Genomic DNA, 23,538 nt, shown 5'->3' on the forward strand with positions numbered 1-23,538 from the left:
AAGAATACTTACTATCTACTATGACCAACAATATGCCACTGAATATTTCTTTTTTTTTTTTTTTCCTCAGAAAACAGCTTAGTGAGCCCCTACATCAAAACTAACTAGTCAACATTTTCAAAAAAGAGAAACCAGAGGGATAGAGCCAAACACAGGATTCCAAAATGTCCTTGATTAACCTGTGTAATACCACATAGGTGTTTCTGCACCTGCTATTAGCATCTGCATTTTTCTGTGGGAGATGCAAGATCTGAAACATTGTTCGTGTACAGAAAACACAGATTAAGGGAAGAGACTATTCTTGCTTTCTCCTTTGATGTCCCTTGCCACCAAGGGGTCTACCATTTCTTTGTTCTTGTACTTGCTGTTGTAAAGTACTGGTTTCCAAGCTGGTTTGAAAGTATGGCTTTCAAATTCACAATTACTTTTTGGTAAGTGATAGAAAGCTGCAGATTACAAGCTATTTAAATACAACCAATTATTTAATACAGTTTTCAGCAGCAGCAAAAAAAGACACATTCCTTTGTTTAGCAAACAGTTTCAATTGCAAAATACCACCACTACTCTGTGAGCAGGCACATTGATACAGAATTTCTCCATTCTTAATTACCTGTCACCTCGAAGAGTCTCTTCTTGAATGAACTGACGGTTCCATCCTTCCTCCTGAGTAAAGGACTGCTTCTCCTTTCTGTCACCTTTTGTTTTAACCTTGAACGTACCTTCAAATTGGGCTCTGAAGCTGGAAATGAAGAGAATAAAATAAATTATTACAAATCAAATTGCTCCTTTGTGTCAGATACCACAGACCTGACCTGATCCAAGGAGGGCTTAGAGGCAGAGATTTTACAGCCCATCGTCCCCAGCCATCCTGCTGCTTCCATACAACTCCATTTTAGGTTGGAGGTTAGGAAAGAGAGGAAGAGAGCTGAAAAGTTTCGTATCCCAGTATTTTTCTCATCCCATTTGAACCCCGAAGTTACCCATTAATTATTGTTAAAATATAAATATTAATTAGAAATGAATGAAACTTTTATTCCACATCATTGTTATCTCTCTTGTAGGTGAAAACTTGAATGGAAATACAGCTTGGAAACAGGAACCTTATAATTGGATTATGGTCTGATGACAGAAATAGAGAGAAAACTCCACTGGTGCCTTTTGATTTCTCTTAGAAATATAAATTATGACAAGCCTTGCTGGCAGAACATTTCTTGGTCAGCAATTTTAGGCCCAGAACTTCAGTGTTTTCTGAGTAACACACCAAACAACTAGATTTATGACAGTCTCCTAAGAACATTTACACAGAAAAATATATGCTCTGAAAATGAAGAAGGAGGATTGATTCCCAGAAAACTTGGGATTATATTTAATGCACCTTGGGCCAGTTCCACCTTTGTTTCCTAAATGGACACGGTCTTTTCATATGAAGGCCAGAGATGAAGCTCTGCTGTTTTTTTTATTTTGTGGTATTTTTATCATGCTAAAATGTTTCATGCACTCATTTATCTGTTCTTCTAAGTAAACCCTCTATCAAATAGACTGCTAAGAGCTAGTGAAGGACAATTTTGGAATAAAATTTGTTTTTATTTCCCTTCCCGGAACTAAGGTTTGGCTAAGCAGTATCTCAAAATAGAGAGAGCTGAAAACTGGGATCCATTGTCTCTCCTATGCACAGACATAAGCCCAGCCCCAAAGAAGGAGTAAGAGTTAGCAGAAAAACAAAATAAATGAAATCTTCATTCTGTTCAGCACTATACCATTTGTCACTTCAGGGCAGGAACTCAATCCTACATGTGTAATATTGCATATCTATTTCCCACTGTCCCACTTGTTACCTCAGAGATGGGGATGTTAGAAATGCTCATGTGAGAGCAAAGGGGCCGCAGCTCTGCTGGAGTGCTGCTGTAACCTGCAGTACTTGCAGTCACGCACCAGCCTTTGTCACATACCACATTGCTCGTGGCAAGCGCTCCCTTCTAAGCGGCGTGTGCCTTGAGTACATTTCAGACCAAGATACATAGGCTATCACAACAGCAGAAATCTTTAATAATAAAAAAGTTAGAAAGAAATTTATTTTTTATCGCTTACTACCACTGTGAATACCAGTGGTTCTAGGGATGGAGTACAGATGACTTATTTGCTGTCTAAGATACCATTTGCTATAAAACTTAAAATATAACAATGGGCTAAGACTACACTATGTGCTTTCACCACAGATCTGACCAGGTATGATGACATTTGGAAGAAAAGGTGCTCACCCCTTTGGCACTTAGGGTTATTTCCATTTAGATTATTCTGTACTCTTAAAATTTAGGAGAGTATTTCTATATTTGTACAGACTAATGCGATACAAATCCTCTGCAACACTCACTGGAGAAATGCTCCACTTCTATATGAATGTTTCATGCTCAGTCACAGCGATTGCCTTTCTATTTTTACCACATTCCCATCATATTCTGCATCTGAATCAATCATATAAGCAGAGAGAGCAGACTTTGATGTCAGTGTCTGAATTTATGAGCTGTCTGAGAAGACAGCCCTTTGCATGAAAGACGAAAATCATTTTTAAACAGACATAATCAATTTTAAATGAAAAGGCATGGAGAAGACTGTTTTTTAAACGATATAATAAACTTCCCAATAAAAAACAAAGCCAAGGTTTGAAGAGTGTTTGCTTCAGATGCTGGCTGTCTTGAATATCTCCCATGAGACACTGCCAGCTCCTAACACGGTACTAGCTACGACTTGATGGCTGGCAACAAGAATTCATGTTTTAGTGCACTAATATAAATCTAACCAATTTGAGGATGTCTGCTCCAATGGACAGAATGCAGAAATGGGAAGTGGTTTCTTGATACCTGTCTGTGGCTGAGGAATTGATTTAGTGTGTGATTGTAGAGGTCACCGTACCATCCTGCCCCACCAAAGCTGATGCAGAATTATTGTTGACTGCAACAGGTATGGATCACAAGAGCAATCCTATGTGCTTCAATACACTCCTACATGAAGGCAGTAATAACACATCTATAATTGTCAACTCTCTTCTGATAGTCAAAAAGGCAAAATTAAGTATTTTAAGCTTCAAGGATAGAGCTGTGGATTAGAACTATAAATGTATATACATATATACATATATATATATATATATATACACACAGACTTCCCCAATGCAAGATCATGTAGGAATTATTTTAATCCTTTAAACTCTGAAATGCAAACAAGTGAGCAAAAAGCGAACATAAATTTTTAAAACTTTTTTTTTTTTTTTAATTAAATTGTCTCCCTAGTATTTGCAAGGCACTTAGAAAGCCTTAGTGGAAAATGGTGAAGATTTATTATAATAAATCTGCCTTATGTTTCAAATGAGCATTTGGTTCAATACTTAAACTAGTGGTTCTTAGAAGTGGCCTATAGAAGGATAATGCTCAAAAGAATGGTTTTTCATTAGTCACCCCTGTATTTCTGCTGCACATTATTAACACCTTTGCTGAGCGTAATTAATCCACTGCCAAGGCTGACTATGTTCATCACTCAAAGGCATTCTCTATGTGGAAGTGTCACATGAGGAGCCAGTGCCAAATAATGTCTGAGGCTAAAGCTTTACTCATGACCTTGTTGCAGTTCTGCTATTCAGCTTCCCCATGCAGATACAAGCCCCTAAAAGTGAACCTTCTTTTGCTCTGTTAATACCACAAAATCATTGAAAAGACCTTCACATAGACTATTACTTTATGTAGTGATTCAACCATAAACCAAGACACTGACTCAGCAAAATAATTAATGCACATGGCTAACTTTCTGTAGACCAAGCATTCCACTGTGGTCCAGGACTAAAACCTAGATTAATTTTACCTCACATAGGATATGCCCTGTATCTCACTTTCCTGAGGAAATAGGGACTCTCCAAAGTGCTACAGGTGCTGAATAAGGTAGGGTTTGCTGGTTTAGATGCCTGCAACTCCTCTGAACAAGGAGCCAGAATGCCAGAGACAAGAGAAAAAGAGCACCTGGCCAGGAGTGTAGCAGATGAAAACAGGACTGGACGTTTTCATGGCATCAGGCTGGTACGGTGGTCTATTCATCTAAAATCCTGCTAAAAAGCAGTATACAACTGATATTGGTCTAACTGGTCACTATTAGCCTAGCCTCTTTGCTCTGCAAATCTTTGTACTTCTACTACAGTTAACACTTTGGAACAATAATCAGTTCCTACTTGTAGAAAGGGAAAGTATATTATTTGAGAGTATTTTATTGCAAAGAAAACAAAAAGACACAGCTATTTTCTCTGAAAGCCATCAAAGCCCATGTCATTGATTTTGATGGGAATCAGCTGATACCCATTTCAGCAATTCACTTGAGTGGATTTCAGGAAAGACTAGCCTGAAAATGACTTTGTTTCTGTAACTGCAGCATAATTTGGAATAATGAGATGTTGCGGTAGTATGGCTTGTTCAGTCATTGCTATTATCTGGCTTATTCTCTTTTTAGTGCTGGTAATAATATACTGGTATTACTTTTTACATGACTGTAAGCGGGAACCAGGTGTGAAAGATACAGAAAGTACTAGTTTAAACAACAGATGTCACAGGCAACCCAAGGATTGGTTACCTAACTCCTTGGTATAACCTGTCATTATCTCCACAGAGAACTGAGAACTTTGCTCTAGGTGAAGAAGAAAGATAGCATCTCAATTATTTTTCTCATCTCTTATGGTGGCTTCATATAGCAGGAAAGAAGTAAGTAACTGTACTGTTAAAAGTGGAAAATATGCAGGCTTTTCTGTAGGTAGACATTAATTTCATCACAACAACTGTCACTGCTCAGGTGAAAGAAAATTATTTTCTCCTGAGAAACTTGATACTGAAACACAAGCATGAGAGATAGGAAAATGATTTGGTGAAGTCATTATGTCCTATACTCCACTTTGCTTAATATTAGCAATTTGCAGATACTAGCATTAAAGAATATAGCCTGGAGCCAGATTGCTCCCAAATGAGCTGAGGTTTTTTTGACAGGGCTTTGCTTCACTGTTTCTTTTTATTAAACACACAGAGATATTTAAGAAGAAGGGATAAAAATCCTTTCTACACATGGGGAGAGGACATATATATGAAGGGAATGTAAAAGATAATAATATACTACTTTCTGATGGTTCCTGGAACACAGTACCACTTTTGTATCAGAAGAGCGTGTGCCAACTTCAAATCAGCATTTAATGAACCCAGGCAGGAAATGGGGGATGGGAGAGGGTGCAGAGCAAGCAGGTCCTCATCTCGAGACTAAAGCCATATATAGGAAACCTGAAGAACAGAAAGTGAGCTTTTGTCCAGACTTCGAAAGGCTCTAAAGTGAAAGCATTTCCTTTTCCTTGCTGGCAGGCTGGTTTAGAAAAGCGGTAGGGCAGCTGAGGTAAATGATGATAAATCTGGCTACAAAGATTTCAACAACAGCACAAGTGATAGAGGCAAAATTCACATCTTACTTGATAAAGATAAAATTGCTCCCTATTGCCCATCCTGCAGCTTAGTTATCACTAAGATCAATTTGAAATGATAACCCGGACTTCATAACTTTAATTATGTTACTAACATAACTAAATCAACTGAAACAATTAAAAAGCAAAGACTTCGTGATCCTGAAGTAAATATTCCCTGGTATCGTCTATTTCTTTAGCTTTCATTTCTTTTAAGTGGTGAAGGGTCATATATTGTACTAATTTGAATATATTCTATGCTGTACTACATGCAGGAGTTATTGTTTTTTCCTGTCTTATATCTAATAAAGGAATATATAGTCAAGGAATCTTTCTTTCTTTCACACCACATACGTAGGTTGTTATTTTTTATACTATTGTACTAGAGACCCATGCACAGATAAGCATTACGTGCTTTACAACACACAACCATGAGAGTCCATGACTGAGACAGCATAAGTGTAAGTTACAGGACAAAAGGATGATGTATGGCTATAGACTGTCAGAGGTACAAGAGAAAATAATGACATGGTAGTGATTAGCATCTGCGTGGCATTGCCAACATACCAATGGCTTATCATTTGTCAAGCTTCTTTCTAGCACTGTGGCAATTTAGAATTTTCAAGAAGATACTGAATGTGGATAATGAAGTAACTTTGAGATCTCTGTCGTGATTTCACTTGAAGGAGGAAGGGCAGAATGGGATAAAACATACTGTGAAGAGATCATTTTGCTGGGTCCATTGCATACCACAACAGGTTCCTGGTCCATGTTGTGGGCTCCCAGTCACTGTGGTAATATACATAAGATAAGCCTACTATACGCATAAGTACGTAATACATATACATAAGTAATGTAAGGAATATGCATAAGTAATGTAAACCTGCCTGGCTATGCCATGCCAGGACCTGGAGATCAAGGAGAACATCAAATCCCAGTTGACTACTACATCAACGAAAATAGCCAAAAGAGGCATATGTAAGGTTCCTAAGAAGTTAGTCTGAGGGTAATGGGCTAGGGAGATGCTTCCCAGTTTCCCCCACAATGATGTAGGCAGAATGAAAGGCACAAGATAACCCTATGCACAATCAGAAAGGATAAAAAAGATAATCTGGGCTTCCTCATCAAAACTGTGAATGCAACCAAAGCTAGGCAGAAAGCTAGAGAAACAGAGAACTCAGGTCAGGGACCAAAACTGCTTCCAGTTTCCCCAGTTGCTTTGTGGAGAGCTGCAAATGAGTTTGTCCCTGAGAGACCTGATGGTCTCACAGCCTTTCCTCTGCCACACGTGGTTCTGGCAGACATGTAAATAGTCTCTGCTCTGCATGGAGTTTCTGACTTCTGCTCTGGCTTCCTGTAGGCAGCCACAGACCGTTTCAGCCACCTCCACATAGCTGAATATATTAGGCATAGGAAAGATGAGCAGTGACTTTTTGTTTTCATACATGACTGACTGACATTTGCCATAGAAGGCCACATCCCAAGATGTGGCCACAAGACAGTATCAGAAAATGAACATGTGGACATCCTCCCCACTGGCTGACAGATTGGGAGATACCAGCATGTAGTACAAATCTGTAGGTTCAACGATTTCTAAATTTTGGTGATTTAAAGTGCTGTTTCTGGAAGGGTTTTAAATTAGATTCATGAGACTGAAAGCTATTTACAGATACCCTCTAAAGCTCTTCCAAGAACTACATAGATCTGACCACTGGGTGGTCCCAACAAGGCGGGAGCACCACATACAGCAGTACAGGATGGAGACACTTTGTTTTTCTGGCCTGCATCACCTAATGTGTTTTCAGCATATACCAAAATTGTTTCCTGTACAACCATTTGCTTTAAGGGGAGTGCTGGTCATATGTGAAACCCTTTAGTCCTTTGCTTTGTTTTACTTTTGTAAAAGGTAGAATGCTTTATTTATTCAGACTAAGATAAATATCCATTCCCTAAATAAAAAAACGGGTTTAGTGAAACACATGGTGAAAGAGCTAATTAGATTAGAGGGGATCTTGCAGCCCTTCAGCTCTCTTCAGGCTAAGGAAGCCAATTTAACAAGATTAGCAAAATTTTATTGATTTCCTAAAGAAAGTTCAGAAATGAAATATTCCCTGAAGCTGTTTTAAATATCTAACTTTTCCTCATACACCAGTCTGTATGAAACATAAAATTTCTGGTTTATCAGCCATGCAAAAAACTGTGATCTTTCTAGGAATGATTTCTCGAGTTAGATGTAGGAATTACTTAGTGTACTGCTTGCACTTAGCCAGAATTAGAGATCTTTATATTTTTCAGGAAAAGCTGATCTGTGTGAAGTATTTCCTGTTGATATTTGTTCTGCATGTAACCTGTGAGACAAAAGAACAGGTCTCTTGATAGAATTCTTAATAATTTCTATTCCTTAGCACAGAAACACCATCTCCTTGCATTTTCACCACTGGGCTATATACCAGTTTCAGTGAGGCCATGGTTTCAGTTAATTACATGTCAAGTCTGCTGAATCCATGGCATATTATTGCTATGTCAGGTCTATCTTAAATCTTCTGCCATGTAAAATAATGCTATTTTCCAATAATAAACAGGGGATCAAAACACAAATAATACTATACTGTCTTGAGATATAGAATAAAAGAACAAGGGTATTTTAAAATTAATTCTCATGTTCCCTGCACATCTCCAAATTCTGTAATTTTTTTTTTCCACTTTTATAGCACTTATGGAAGCCAAACCGCATCTGAGTTCTCAGGAGGTATAGCGGAGGAAGAAGAAGATGAAACAGGCTGTTTAATAGAGGGCATCCCTCATTTGAATGGTAATAACCAAATTTAGGTACGCATGGCTGGCAGTCCTTCTAGTTAGGTCTCCACTGGTTATTCTTGCCCCCACTTCTGACCATATGCGCCTGTTGGTTCTAGCAAGGAAGAAGCAATGGGAATATAATACCATACTTTCTGCAAATATAGCAAATCCCACTCTTCAGCCTAAATCCTCCTCTGACATCCATTGAATCACTAGTTTTACACAAGAAAAAATACTTTCTCTGGCAAAGTGCAGGAGATAATCCCCTAGCCCCAAAAGTCAAGGCTTCTGTGTGGTCACAGTTTGATCCCTATATACATGATTTATTTTTTATAGAATAATCATGTTCATGATTATGTTGTTCCCCAAGACCCATACAAGATGTAGTTAGTTAATAGGATGACTAAATCCCACAGATTTTAATCTAGCAAAATATCCAGCAGTGCTAACTCATTGATGACAGGCAAAAACTATAATCTAATATTTCATCAGTCTTCAGACATTCATGATGAAACACCATCACCTTCTCCCCCAGTTTAATGGGGCATCGATGTCATCAGTAGATGAGAGCTGGGCAGGTTTGGATTTCTGAAGCATACTCTTCAGAGTTGTCCAAAGGCAACATGGAGTACAGGATGCCAAGAAAACAAAAGCAACCAAAACACAGTATATCTTGCTTTCCTAGCAGATAAGAACTATAGGCCGAATGCAGCTCAAGACTAGAAAGGCACTTCAGCTTCACTCAAGACAAATGAAGATAAAATTGTCCCCAGAGTTGTCTGGGCTTTCAAAACATGTTTGCCTGACTTCTGCAGGCAAGGTTGACTTTGTGAAAGGATCTCTCCATGTTAAGCGAAGTAAGGAAAAAACCCCCACCTGTTTAAAATCTTAATTAGATGTTGACACTGCACCTTCCTAACAAAACTGAATTAAAACAAGTTTACTTTTAGATAGGCTCTTTATGTTCTGGGATATAATTCCAGTCCCCTACAACTTAATTAGCTAAATATACAATGTAACCTTCCATCTGGTAGAGTAATTTAACAGGAATAATTGTGCACCACCATAACTCAACGAGACACTGAGGAAAACCATTGAAATGCTATTTCCTTTCCTTTGGAAGAGAATTATGTACAATTTCAGCATGCTTTGCATTTCTAACAGTTAAAGCCAACAGGGAGGTATCACTCTCATTTATATTACATTCCCATGAGAAAATCAAAAGCAAAGTACAAAGCTTATGCCGTTGTTCATGAATGGCTTTGTAATGCTTACTTGGCTTTAGCCAGAACATGTTATTTGGCAGCTAAAACCCTTCATTAGAGTTGTGGGCTTGAAACAGATTTTTCAGTGAAACTATGTTTTGCAGGAGTTTGGAGAAGTGCAATCTTTACTAACCAATGTGTTCTATTTTGGATGATCTGATACCATGTGATTTCCACTTTTCACTTCTCTGTTTCTCTCTTTTTGCCATCTTTTAGATGTTCTTGTTTACTTTTCTAAAAGTTTTCAACTGTCCCTACCCTAGGTAGAGTGGAAGAAAAATCCCACTGAAATCAAACAGGACAGTTTCTACTGACTTCAAAGAGTCTCAGATTTTATATGCAAGGTTTTGCAACTTATTTATCTAGAGGGAACAGACGGTGAAATGACCATCAAAACAATTCCACTTCATTTTCAATGGGCATTATGCTCTTAAAAATGCTTTAGATTTTAGGACTGTTCCCTGCTCCTTATTTAAGCTGTTTCCTCTAGGTTCAAAAGTCAAAAAGTTGTCTAGTATCTGATTACCTACTTATCAGAATGTTACACAAGCTGCTTGTTAATGCTAATTCTTAAAACATTTCTGAAAACACACACAGTTTGTGTAAGAAAACCTTTATGTAACCATATGAAGCAGAACTTCAGAATTCAATTTTCACTATGCATTGGGCAGTAAAAGGAGAAGTAAGTATTTAAACCAAGATTTTATAATTAGTCTAGTCATCAAGAAGGTTCAGTATTTAGTACAACAGAATTATTACCGGCAAGACAGGAAGTGATGTATATGCAAGTAGTGGGATTTTTGCTAAAACAGAAATACAATGAAAGACCTTTATCCATATCATTTTGAAACTCATTCCTGTAACACCTTCACTTCCTGCAATAAAAAGTAAGCGTTAAATAAAATATATTAGAAGAACAATCTTGCAGTGATGGGAAGACTATGACAGTCTTTAAGAAACTCATCCTGGCGATGACTCCTGTTGAATCCTGGTGCAGGGCCTGGCAACTTTCATGATATGAAAGCATACCTACACAAGTTCTTCTCCCTCTGGCAGTGTCAATAAGCCTACCCTAAAATTCATTTTTATTTAGTTTTAAGCTATGTTAAAAAATTCCCCTCTATCTTGAGCTAAATTAGAGTGACAGGGCACCCCTCCTCACCCCCAGCTTAAGATGCTGCAGAACCCTGATGGACCTGAGATGACTGCAGCCCAGCACAGTAGTTACAATGGTATTACATTTCCTTAGAGTTGCTGGCTCCTGGGGGCTGAACTCTGTTTTGGCCTGTTCATTACATGAATCTGGAAGAAGCTGTTAACAACAGTTTGCTTTAGATTCACTCTTCAATTGCAAGTGAAAGTTTCTTTTCTTCCTAAAACCTCTTACTACTCTTAAGTTATTGATAGTGAATCTAGGAAGGCTTAAAAAGTCTGGTAATTAATGGAAAGACAAATCAAGAAAAAGGGGCTGGGAATCAGAATATTTTATTTTCCCCCCTCTCTCTGTGATAAGCACCGGTGATTTCCATTGGGCATATCACCTAGTCCAAATTTATCAAGACTGTTCATTAACCCAGGTAAACAGGGACTCTGAGAGGCAGGAATGCTTAGCACCCCTGAAAAATGGAATAAAATGAGGAGAATTATATTAAGTTTGCCTTGTTTCCCTGCTTCAATAAACGAAGTGCCTCTCCCATTTATTGTGCTCACTCATAAACTCAGAGAAAAATAATGCTTCTCACTACTGAGCTTGACGTCTTCCTTTTGGCAGACATGGTAATTGAGGGTTTGTGATCCTCTAAGCCTTTTTTTTTTTTTTTTTTTTTTTTTTTTTTTTCATATACTGTTACTTCACAGGAGAGTGTTTTCCTAGAAAATGCAAACAGAAATGGAATTTGGTGGCATGAAAGGGAAAAAAACTTTCACACACGAAATGTTTTTCTTCTCAGTTTCAACTGCTGCAGTAAATTACTGAGTCACTAAATGCAAAAGAATAATGTTAAGGAAATATTCTAATTAATTTCTTTTTTAAAAAGATTACATCTGCTGACTTCTCATTCAGGAATCTCTCTCATTACACGAGATTCTACTGCCTAATCAGGTTAACTTAATATGTTTTTTACAAAGTGATCTTCATGACTGTGCAGCACAGCCTTCTTCCTCTCTTTCATCACAATATTAAACAATCCTTCATGTCCTCTTTTTTCCTATATGAAATTACATAATTCCCTGCTCCAAGCAAGAACCTTGTATTATTTGCTATTTAAAAAAACCCATGCTCTATTTCCATTGATCATGCTTCCAATTTTTGGAAAGCGAGCTACAAATATCTTCTCAAATAGTACAATTGTGAGGGATCTTCAGATCCCTAAGCAAAATGCAAGTGGTAAGCTTACAAATCCATCAGTGAGAAGAGATTCAACTGGTGTAAAACCAAAACAAATGAAAGTATTGATTGACATTCCCATTCTGTCATGATTGTGCTAAACTCAGGAAAGAAAAAAGTTTATACTTGATGTGATGATGTCCCCAGGAATTTCTTCCAACAAAAGCCAAAACATGAGGCAAAATGCAGAAATTCCATCTATAGCAATATTTTAAAAAAACATGAAGCTTTGGTTAGAAAGCTAACCTTTATTGGAATTTACTGGCTTTTGCTGGTTTGCATCAACAGTTGCACACAGAAAATGAAATGTTACAGATTGAAAAACATGCAAATGTTATGGCCATTTGCCAGAATTTCTGCATTTAGTTCAAGAAGGTAAAAAATAAAACCCCAAAACTTCATGTGAAAAGAACTTCTACCCCATCAAACCCATGTTGTTTGCTACATTTTGTTAGTTTTATGGTAAACTCATCAAGCAGATATTTTCCCTGATAGATAGACATGGAATTATGGAGATCAACAATCAAAAGTTCCCCATATTAAATGATCAGGTCTTCAAAAGTGCATAGCTCCCGTCAGAGCTCTTGGAACAGTCAGTATGAATTTCAAAATTGTTCAGTAATAGGGAGGAATTTTCAAACCTCTCTGGGTAATTTAGATGCATTAGTCTCATTGAAAGTTAATGAGCCATGTGCTGCTCAGGCTTTTGGGTGCTTTGCAGAAAACACACATTACAACTGGTATCCATGGTGAAAGTCATGGGCATTTTAAAAATTTGATCTTATACTGTTTAGGCTAAATTCTGCTCTTAGCTACAGATGTGTAGCTTCTCCTTATGGTACATTTATCTGTCCAGTGAAGCAATAGCTCCCTTTGCTCTGCTCTTTTGAAAGTCTGTCAACACAGAGCATCTGAATACAGCTGTGCAAAGAGCTGCATATCCTGGCCGCTAGCCCCTAGGACAGTCCCAATCCTCCATGCAGCTAAGCTGTGGGAAACCCACTGCTGACAAGTTCTGCTGCATCTTGTACAGAAAGGAATAATCCATGTGGTTAAGAGAGTTATTGAGTAACCATAGTCACTGCACTAGGATGTTAGCTCTGGTACCTAACTGTGAACATATAAACAGCAAGACTCTTAAGTCTTACCCTAGTTATCTATGCATCCCATCATTTTAGATGCTAGAGGAGTAAAAGCTGCACAGGATATTTTCCTCTTTACCAAAGACTCTCTGAATTAATTTTAAAAAGATTAAAAAGAAGATGACACTTCAGGACTAATGAAGCAAAGGTTAAATAGATTACTGAACAAGAAAGTGAGCAAGGAAGACTCATAATTTACAATGCCTGTGCGACACTCAGTCTTTCCTTAGCACTGAAAAACACATTAGGATGTCAGAAGAGAATCGTTCAGCTTTGCTGCCCATTAAATCTGATCTTCAATCAGCATTATCTTCCAAGAGCATTATATTAAAGTTGGAGAAGAAAAAGATACCTCTGTATATCACGCTATGAATATGGAAAATAAAATTGAGAAGCAAAACAAAGCTGTGATTAAGACCCGCAACAGGTATTCCTTTCTTAAAGCTGAAAGGAATGTGAGGTCTGCTTTCGTATGAATTGCTGACTTCATGCAGGTTCAGCACCACAGAGGGTTTGCCAGGAGCCAGTGGCAATAAGCGTTCATAGCCTAAAGGAAAGGAAAAGAGGTTCACCCCTCATGGCAAAGGTCAGATTTCTGCAGGCTTATAGCCTGTCCATATACATGACTGTTCGTGGGACATCTTTGTCTAGTAAGGTCCCATGAGGATGACACAGGCTCCACAATGTCCCCTCTGCCTGGAGGATGGCCCTATAACCACCCAGATCAGTTTAGGGTCATTTGACTTGTGTCGATCTAGTTCCTGTTGCTTTTACTCTCAACCTGATGAACAATCATTACAAACTTTGTGAGGATGTTGCTGAAGGCTGGAATTAAACAACTCTAGTACACAGAGAGATTGGATGTGTACACAGGATATTTAACAGTTGCTATTTTCACGGATGTGGAAAGCTATCAAATATACTCCCTTGCTAACATACAACATGCTGTACACTTCATTTATATTTGCTTATCAGAATCACTATGTAAATGTCATAGAAACAGTTATGCTAATGATTATATTAGTATTTGTCTATTTATTCTGTGGATATCTTTTCAGAGAGTCATCATGTCCTTTGTTCAATTTTGGAACTGATGCATTGCATGCCCAAATATTTGGAATAACATATAGAAAACATCTGGATTTAATTATATTATAGTCCTCTTATGCAGACAATGGGAATTGAATTAAGGAATATTTTGAAACCCCCACTGAGATATAAAAGTATTAGCAGCTGCACGAGAACTTTACTGTTACAATGTTTGAAAATGTTTTGTTTTACAGATCAACAGTCTGACACATCATAAATATCAATCATAACATTTAAGATATATAAACACAGAAGAAAAATTAAAACATGAATTTGAAAAACTTGCATTTCAAAATTCACAGCATTTAGAAGATGTAGAGTGTATCCTTTTGTTTAAAAAATGAAAATGTATATTCTATTGGCACAGAAAATATGTGTTGGTATGAAGCAGAGAACCACATAAGGGCTTATTGTGACTGAATAGCCTGAGCAAGATTTTATAGGACCTTGTTATATTGCCACCATATTGTACAAAGAGTAATTCAGCTAGAATAAATTAGCATTTTGCTTTTCATGCTTTCATTCCTTTGAAAATATTTGGGGATATAATATGAGCTCAGAGAGTCTGCCCTAAAGTATTAGATACAGACTCGATTTTCTTTCTGACTGTATCCTGGTTCCAAATGCCACTTCTTTTCAAGTCAGTACCAGTTTTGCAGTTAGTTTTCAATCTCTCAGTGGCTAAATCACATTCAAAGGCTGTTAGCACAGTAGGGGGTCAGACTTTCTCTCTGAATGTAACTATATCACTCAACAGCAGACTCATGCAATAAGCGATCTAATGTTTTCTTTTCTTTTTTTTTCCCCCTTCTCTTAGTGTCTCCCTGCATTCCTGGATACCGGTCACTGCACCAAGGACCTGAGGCAACAGTTACATTGACTCTACCACCATCCTTCTACCCTTCTTTATGGTGCAGAAAAAGTCAAGTCTACAGTTCACCTGCTGTCAAGACAAAAGGTTCAGTTGCTAAATCCTCTGAAACATTCTGTAACTCTCAAATGAACATTTTCTTGTACAATATTACACATTCCTATATGTAACAAGCACACACAAACTTTGACAACCAATGACACAGAATGTAATATTAATCCAAATCCTCCTCTTTCCATGAATTTCTCTCAAAATGTCCTGAAAAACATTGTCTAAGGGCAGCATACCATTTAAAGATAGATACTGTATCTACCATGCAAAAGAGAGAGAGCTATTAAACCCAGAAGGAATAGAGACAAAGAAAATAATGCCATAAAAGATCTGTGAAATGATGCTCCATTTAGAAACTAGAATTATCAAAACTGAAGCTTGCACTAGCTGTTAGCATTGGGAAACACTGACTTTTGGTACCATGTGACCTGGTAAAGATGCAGTCAGGATCTTTGAACTTACCCACAGTATCATCCTAAACAGGCTTTGTGGGTTATGATATATGCCTTGCTGATGGACAGCCTGCTTAAAATAAAGGGTGGGAGAATTGCTGGGTAAGGGGCTCGAATAAACTATGCTAACTCACCCGTTTTACGAAGTGGAAAATCATCCTTGGCATCCTGTGCTCCTGGTAAAGTGTACTTGTATGGTGGCGAGGCCCCGCTCAGGGGTGGAGAGCTTTGATCCAGTGAGGTATGGTGGGCAGCCCTGCAGCAGACACAGAGAGGTCACAAATTAGCAGTCACTGAGGTGACCAGCAGTAACTATCTACACATGTTGTACACATGTCTCAGCTGTGTTTATGTTCTTGTTCCTCTAAGTGTGCACAAACCACAGGCTCATGTAACCATTTTCACTTTTACAGTAAGTTATGGAACTCCTCGGGATTCCCAAGAACGCGCTTTTTGCACTCATTATAAAAGTCTCATAGGATAAGAGTCATGTTGACCTACAGACAGGATCTGTCACCAGTTTGGGGAATTGACCATTTTAGATTGCTGCATTTTAATACGAACCAGCTGAGGCACAGCAAAAGCCATTTAAGTCTTGTTTATTATGTACAAATAGATGTACATTGATCCAGACTCTTCTATCAAAATGTGGGGGATTTTCAGGGCAGGGGGGCTTGTAAAAAACTAACAAAAAAAATTGAGTTATTATTATCTGTCCCAAAAAAAAAAAAAAAAAAAAAAAAAACACACCACTCTGCAGCACATCACATTCATGTCAGCAGAGAATCCCTGAGCTGAAGAGTGCTTTCTGACAACTGCTGTATGAAAGAATTAGTGTGGGCAGCTCTTTCTGAACACGGAAACTGCAAATTGTAAAGAAATTGCATCATTTGGCCCAGAGACAGGGTGGGTTTTTTTTTTTTTGTTTGGTTGACTTTTCTATTTAGAGTGGGACAGAGGGAAGCTTTCCAACGCTGTGTTTATCTAAACATAATTTTACTTGGCCTTTTACAGAGTCTCTCCCTATCTTTCCAATGTAGGGTCGGTAATAATATTTCTCCGTCAAAAGGGGCACTACCATGAGAGGAAGTACTACTTTCCCTAGTGTAGAAGACATCCCTCTGAAGAGCTCCTCATTCCCACTTGTCTGAAGACAGAACTAAGCTTGGACTATTAGTCCAGAAATCTTACATACTCAAGAGAATTTTACACATTATTTGGAAAAAAAAATATCCACCAGAAACAATGAATTACTACGATGCTCTCATTAGCTTAGAATGGAAAATCCAAGGCAGGCCTTCAGTGAGTCTTTTTAAAAAGAACAAGAACTACATGAAAATTTAGTGTACCACACGCATTTCTGTTTGTCCTATTGAAGCTCAATTTGTGGATAACATTGAAATCTTTCAGAAATGCATCCAGTGTTCATTTTGTTGGATTGACTTACATGTCTGTTTTAATGAGGAAGTGAAAAAGGAATTAATTATTAAAAAAAGAAGGGGGGAAAAGTGTAAACTCTTAAAATGTTAATATGCTCAGTACAGGACTCAACAAAATCACTTGCTTCGATGGTCTGAGCAGATTCTAATCAGGGACAGGGGATCATCAGAACATGCAGTTTAGGATACCAAAATCCAGGAGGGTAAAAAAAGTTAAACAACCACTATCCTTCCCCAAATCCTTCAGAATTACTTACACTATCCAAACTTGCTGAAAAACAGCATCTCTTCAAAAAGAAACCAATTTTATGATTGATTCAAAAACCAAGTAAAACAAACACAAAGTTGTTCTAAGTGCAAAAATTGGAGAGCTGGAAATATGACAGATGAAGTTGAAAAATTTGTGATGGTATCAAGAGATGAAGCAGTTGAAATCAAGTGTTTATGCAAATCTTGAAACCATCTTGTTCTGTACAGCTCTCACTTTATCATCAACCACCAAGTACTCTTCAATTCAATCAGAAATACTACACTTCTGGCTTTTTGCTAACTTTTTGGTTAAACTTCTATCTTATTCTGGAGGTAGACTCCCAATATCCCTGCTGGAGAAGCATTCTGGCAAGTTTTAGCAGATACCTTGATGAGGCAAGGAAACAGCTTATTATTGAACATACGTGTACCAGAGCTTGGGGTGGCGGCTCATGGAATGATTCTTCCCGTTCGCTGGGGAGTCTTTTGTTGCTGATTTACTCAACAGGAACTCTTGAAGTTTCTGCTTCACTTCTGTACTGGCCACTGCCCCTAAAACACACAGAATTAAACATATCTTATCTTTACTTAAAAAATTATATTTTAAAAGTAAATGAAAGCCAAAACACAAAAAAGAGCCTGTGTCTTGCTGCTGGAAGTGTTGCAAACTATAAAAAATATTGGTGGAAATCATTCAAAATGAGATAACATTCAGATTAAATGTTTGTCTGTAGAAGATTCAAGTTGGCCATAACCCAGAAATCCAGTGAAGTCATAAGGAATACTTTAACAGCAGATGAGGCCATTTATCCATGGCCAGATGTATCTAAAGAATTTAAATTATTTCCTAATAATTCCCAAATATAAAACCAAGGATAGAACTAAAAAGATAGTGATAAAAGGTCACTTTGAGTTTGCAGTAAAGAATGTTTTTTCCTTCAGTAAAGTAATAGTAATAGCACAGCAAAACTGCCCTCTGAACACTGTCTTGGTAAAGAGTAGAATGCAGCAGAAAGAGCCAGCAGTGAGCCTTTTTATTCAAGCCTCTTAACAGCCTATACCTGTGATGTCTGGAAGATGGAACACAGCCTGAAATATGAGTCACAGTTGATAACTCTACTCTTACAATACAAAACAGATAGAAAGACCAAAATGCCAGGAAGAAACAGTGTGTTTTGACCTCTGTTGGTGGCTAGCTCAATAGAGTACTATAAGTAAGCATGTCAGTGTCAGGTTAAACTGCCAATTCCTACTTCCACCATGGGACATGCTTTTTTACTCACAGCTGTAATACTCTTCATTAAAAAAAAAAAAAAAAAGAAAAAGAAAATCTTCTTTCAGGTTTTGATAAACAGTGATAAAAAAGGGAAGAAAAGCCATTTCCTTTAAAGTAGCAGCACTAAGGCATACTAATACTCAAGTATTTGGTTACCCAAGCCTGACATGGTACTGCCAGCTGGTGAGCACGTCCCCCTATGACCCAGTTCCCATAAATACCTCTACTACTCCTCAGCTTCAGACCCTAGTTCCCCTCCCCACACCTTCCTTCTTTCCTCTACTCATTAAGTAGATCATCACCAGCAAATGCTGGGGCCAGGCCCAGAGGGGTCACAAGTGCTACTTGGCTGGCTGCTACATACTGAACAGCCATGCAGCAAACCAAACTGAGAATGGAACCACTGAGTTCACATGGCTGCTCTTCCTTTGGTGGGATTACTAATAGAGCCCAACTGTTTCTATGGAAACTGCTTTTTCATACCACTTATAGGAACCTTTTGTTTCTGTGGCTTCTGCCACACTCTCTCTGCTGGGTCAATCAGCTGGTGATGCTTTCATGGATTCATCATTCAAGGTACCAGAAGCACCATGGATACATTGACTTCTAAAGTCTACAATACGGTACACCTACAACTGTTTAACCGATAAATTTTTCCACCAAGAAAAAAGGCAGGAGCATATGATCCCCGTGAGCATAATGTACAGGTCTTTTCTGCTTCAGTCTTTGTCAGTTAATTCTTGTGCTCATTCAACAGGGCAACTACTCATGGCAGCTGCATTTTGAATACCTTCACAATGTACTTCTACAACCTGATTTTTAAACTGACCTCACTAAAGAGAATTATTTGTATCTGTCTCCCTCTAGTGAGCACTAAATTCCAACAGTAACCTTTGTATCTGTCATTAGCCTTAGAGCTATGTATGAGCTCGAAATAACTCTTGGTTGGGCCTCATGAAATGGTATCAAGAACAAAAGACAGTTTGAAAAAGTACTAGCAAAAATATACAGAAGTCTCAGCCAAGATATTCTTAAATATGTTGTTGTATTTTCAATCTTGAAACAGTGATCAGATTAGTTAATCAGCAAGTTGACTTTTTGCTGTTTTGTATTGTTTGCTGTATTGGCAAATAACCTCTTCAGAAAGAAGCTCTCGAGTGAAGGTTTAGACTTTCAAATTCCCTCCCTTTTTATAAAAAGAGTTAGATTCTTAAGAGGCATGTACACGGGTCTGTCAAAATGTGCTTTTCTACAGTCCTCCAAGTCTGCACACAAACCAGCAATGTGTTTCTGTGGGTGCAGCAGGTGGTCCTGCCTTTCTGCAAGCACATCCTTGACTTCTCTAGTTGCATATTTCACACAGTAATAGCCTTGCTTCAGGTTCCTGTTCATTGTCTATTTCGGCTGGGAGAGGGCAAAAGGGAATAGATTAATTTCTTATTAGGATTCATGGTACATTGACTCTTACTTTCTCGGCCTCTTTCTTTGCCTCGGAGGGGAGGAAGCTGTTGTTCCCTGCGATGCCTCTCCAGTTCCTGTTCTTGTCTCTGCTGCTCCAGTTTCTGCTCTTTTTCAAGGAGTTCTTGCTGTTGTTTAATGGCTAGGAGTTCCTGTTGTAACTTGCACAGAACAAAAAGACATGAGAAAGTGCAGTTTGCACTGTTTTCTAGGTCAGTCTCGGCTAAAACAACCCCCTTGAATAACTGAGTATCAGTGCTTTCTTTTGTGCTTACACTTCTTTTCACCTCTTAACCAACTTTCCCCAGTCTTTTAAGCTGGATAGTGCATTACTGGCTGTCACTAAATTGAACTCTAATGTCAGGTAGCAGCCTGCTGCTCTGATTTCACTTCAAAAATGGCTGGAAAGTGCACAGGGTTCTTTGCCAGTGCACCACCCAACTCTGGCTGCTGTGCTCCGCTGTATTTGTCAGCTCCATCAAGCGGATGCTTAGCACAGAAGCATAATAGCAAGTAGATCAGAAGGAAAAATAAAAAGATCATGAATTCCTGGTCAAAATCCATTATAACAATCTTTCCATAGTGCACGTAATCCCATAAATAATTTTCTTTTTACATTACATGAGGCAGCTCAGAGAAGAATGAACATAACACTTTCAGGGCCTGCCTCCATTTTGCAAATGCAAATATTATGCACTTGCCTATCAACTTGGTTTGCAGGCATCAAACAGTAGCCCACAAAAGCAGTCTTCTAAGATACTCAAAACTGCACATACAGAAAAGACAGCCATATTGAAGTCTAGCTGAAAATCCAGCTTTGTAAGATAGGTAGTTTGATTTTCTGTGGACGTGGTGGCTTCGTGAGCTTGATGATTCTCATAGTACTGTCTCATAGTACTGAGCAAGTCACTGGTAGGTGCTAGCAGTTTTGCTTGAAAAGGCTTTTATCACATAAATACAGAGAAATAAGCACTCAAACACCATCTCTCAGTCACAGCAAACCTTTCAGGCATGTTCCCTTTTCATGTTTGCCTAAGCATATTCAGTTTGCAGATAAACTGAGGGATAAATGAAAAATGTTGCTACCTTTATGTGCTCCTGGAGCTGGGCCTGATGCTGGCGGGTCAGGTTTTCATGCTGCTTCTGAAACTCTGCAATCAGCAGTTGTTTCTGAATTTGCTGCTGCTGCTGGATCAGAAGTAGTTCCTGCTGTAGTTGCTTTTCACGCATAATTGGGTCCACCATGGGAACCATCATCCTGAGATCAGTTCGCAAGTCTAATGGTGAGATAGGCTCTAATCCCACGGGAACCTCTGACTTTACATCCACTGTGGGAAGAAAACAACAAAACGTATATATATATTAAATATAACTGCAGAAGGAGAATACAGTTCATTCCTACTGGGGAAAAGACCAATTTCACTCAAGAGACTTCTTCAATGTACAGATCTAACAAAACACTCATGTAATCTACGCAGTATGCAAACTTCAGACATTCCTACTTATAACTGGAGGTTTCATAAATTATTTTATCACTTTCCATTCTCTGCAGAAATACTCTGAGATTAATATTCTGCTAAATAGACTAACAAGCAACCCACTTCTAAAACCCCATCATAGCCTAATGAAGCAATTTTTAGGAAGAATCTCTGAGACTCTACTAATGCTTCACAATAAACATTCAGGGCACTTCTTCAGTGTAAAATGAATGCCGGCCAGTTCTCTCTGCATTGCAAGAGATTTTCCAAAGCTAGCATGTAGATTTTCTGGGGATGGTGTTACACATGAACAGCTACCTAATGCTACATAGCTACTGCATGTAAATATACCTGGAAAACACATAGGAATAACAAAAATTCAAAATTATAGGAAAATAATTTGACACACAAACCAAGACTTTTTAATACAGTTTTTTTTTTTTTTGAAAAGTGACCACCATGCTTGGAGTGGATTAGACATAATACACTATATATGGCATGAAAGAAAATTCAAACATCTTGAATTATTCCAATTTGTGGCAGCAATGATATATATTGTTAATCCAGCATTAAAGTACTTAATGAAGAATCCTGTGGTTTTCTATCTCCTTATTTAAATTGAAGGGACCAAAAAGCAGCACATGAGATTTGATGATTTCCACTACAATACATGTAAAGCTCAGATTTTCACATTAAGTGAAGAGACAGAGTGTAACTTTATCTGTTTCAAAAGAAATAAAAACTAGCAAGTAACGTTTCTACAAGAAGAAAATAAATAGCAGCTGAAGCTTTCTGCTAAAGCTCAGCAGTTCTGATTCCATCCACGAGAGGGCAGTGGAACACAAACACATTCACTCCGGTTCCTACTGCTCTACTATCTTCATTGGAAAATAAGATTATTAACTGAAAACAAACACGCTGTCGGAAGTGACTAGGGAACAAGATTTTAAGTGTATTTTCTCCTTTTGCTCTGCTACGGCTGTATTTGTTTTCAGGGAGAAAACCAGAATGAAACAGAAATGTTCAAGCAAGCAGGAGCAGTAAAACTGAAGCAGCAGAAGTTGAAACTGCAGCAAATGGAAATAATGAATTCTAAGTGTATGATCAAACCTATTAGTAAAAAGTTTTATAAAAAGAAGAGATGAAGCACCGAATCTCTTCTATTGATCATAGTCTTCTCAAAATTCTGGAAACATACAATTTTCCAGGCCATTTTCTTTTCTTTAAATCCTAGTATCTGATTGTAAACCTGAGAGAATAATTTGCCTTCTTAACCCACTGTCCCAACAGAATGATTCTGTCTAAGTGCTTACTTTTGTTCTGGGACTAATCACTAAATTATAAAAAATCACCTTTAACTTACAAAAACTACTCTTGATTATAAATAATTGCCACAGACCAAGAGAAATGGACAGGCAAACCTCCAGCCTTTCATCCCATTTATTCAGCAGCAATCCACATTCCATTTGTCTAGACTAAATATAGCCACGTTTATACAAGAAATCAATAGTGCTTGCAGAGAGCAGAGCAAACCCATGAATATTTCATCAAACTCAGAGAGAAATGGCAATCAGCAAACTGACAGCAAACCGTATAGGCTGACTGGCCCTCCAGATAAGTCTCCAGTACTTGGACAATGGCTCATTGCCTGCAAGTCACAATCTTATCATCAGCGTTCTTCTATTTTTAACATTAATTGCATTGTAGGTGACAAAGGCTTATCATGTTTAAAGTGGAGAGATGGATTTTCTTACATCTTCTGTGACAGGATAATAAGCCTTACTAGGAGCAATAATAGTAACCGGAGCTCGGCAAACCCTGCAGGCTCTGGTTCGCAATAGTGTTTGCAAACTGAGCCCCGCAGGGTTTGGTTCACAATAGTGTTTGCAAACTGAACCCTGCAGTTTATTTTGCAGATACTGGCTACAAATCAACCCCTACAGGTCTGCATGGTGATTCAGGCTGACTATGCTTCCTATCTCTGACAAGCATCCCACTTCTTCATTTTGAGAGCACTTCTCATGAGGGGAGACCTCCAGATCTTTCTAACAATGGAAATTTCCTTCCAGTATTAGTAAAATGTACAACTGAAATCAGGCTCGGTTTGGTA

The 23,538-nt window shown here is 38.1% G+C and overlaps 1 protein-coding gene across 1 annotated transcript in view; it reads right to left on the minus strand.

Moving 5' to 3' along the window:
• HDAC9 (histone deacetylase 9) overlaps positions 1 to 23,538 on the minus strand; it is a 281,056-nt gene that overhangs the window by 205,059 nt on the left and 52,459 nt on the right. The window contains exons 3-7 of the mRNA XM_026843099.1: positions 21,037 to 21,278; positions 19,961 to 20,111; positions 17,642 to 17,768; positions 15,663 to 15,784; positions 611 to 739 (exon numbers count right to left, since the gene is read on the minus strand). Of these exons, the coding sequence (XP_026698900.1) occupies positions 611 to 739; positions 15,663 to 15,784; positions 17,642 to 17,768; positions 19,961 to 20,111; positions 21,037 to 21,278 (771 nt within the window). The remainder of the gene's footprint in view (positions 1 to 610; positions 740 to 15,662; positions 15,785 to 17,641; positions 17,769 to 19,960; positions 20,112 to 21,036; positions 21,279 to 23,538) is intronic.

This window comes from Athene cunicularia, assembly GCF_003259725.1.
Source record: "Athene cunicularia isolate RWA chromosome 2 unlocalized genomic scaffold, athCun1 chr2_part1, whole genome shotgun sequence".
NCBI classification, from domain to species: domain Eukaryota; kingdom Metazoa; phylum Chordata; class Aves; order Strigiformes; family Strigidae; genus Athene; species Athene cunicularia.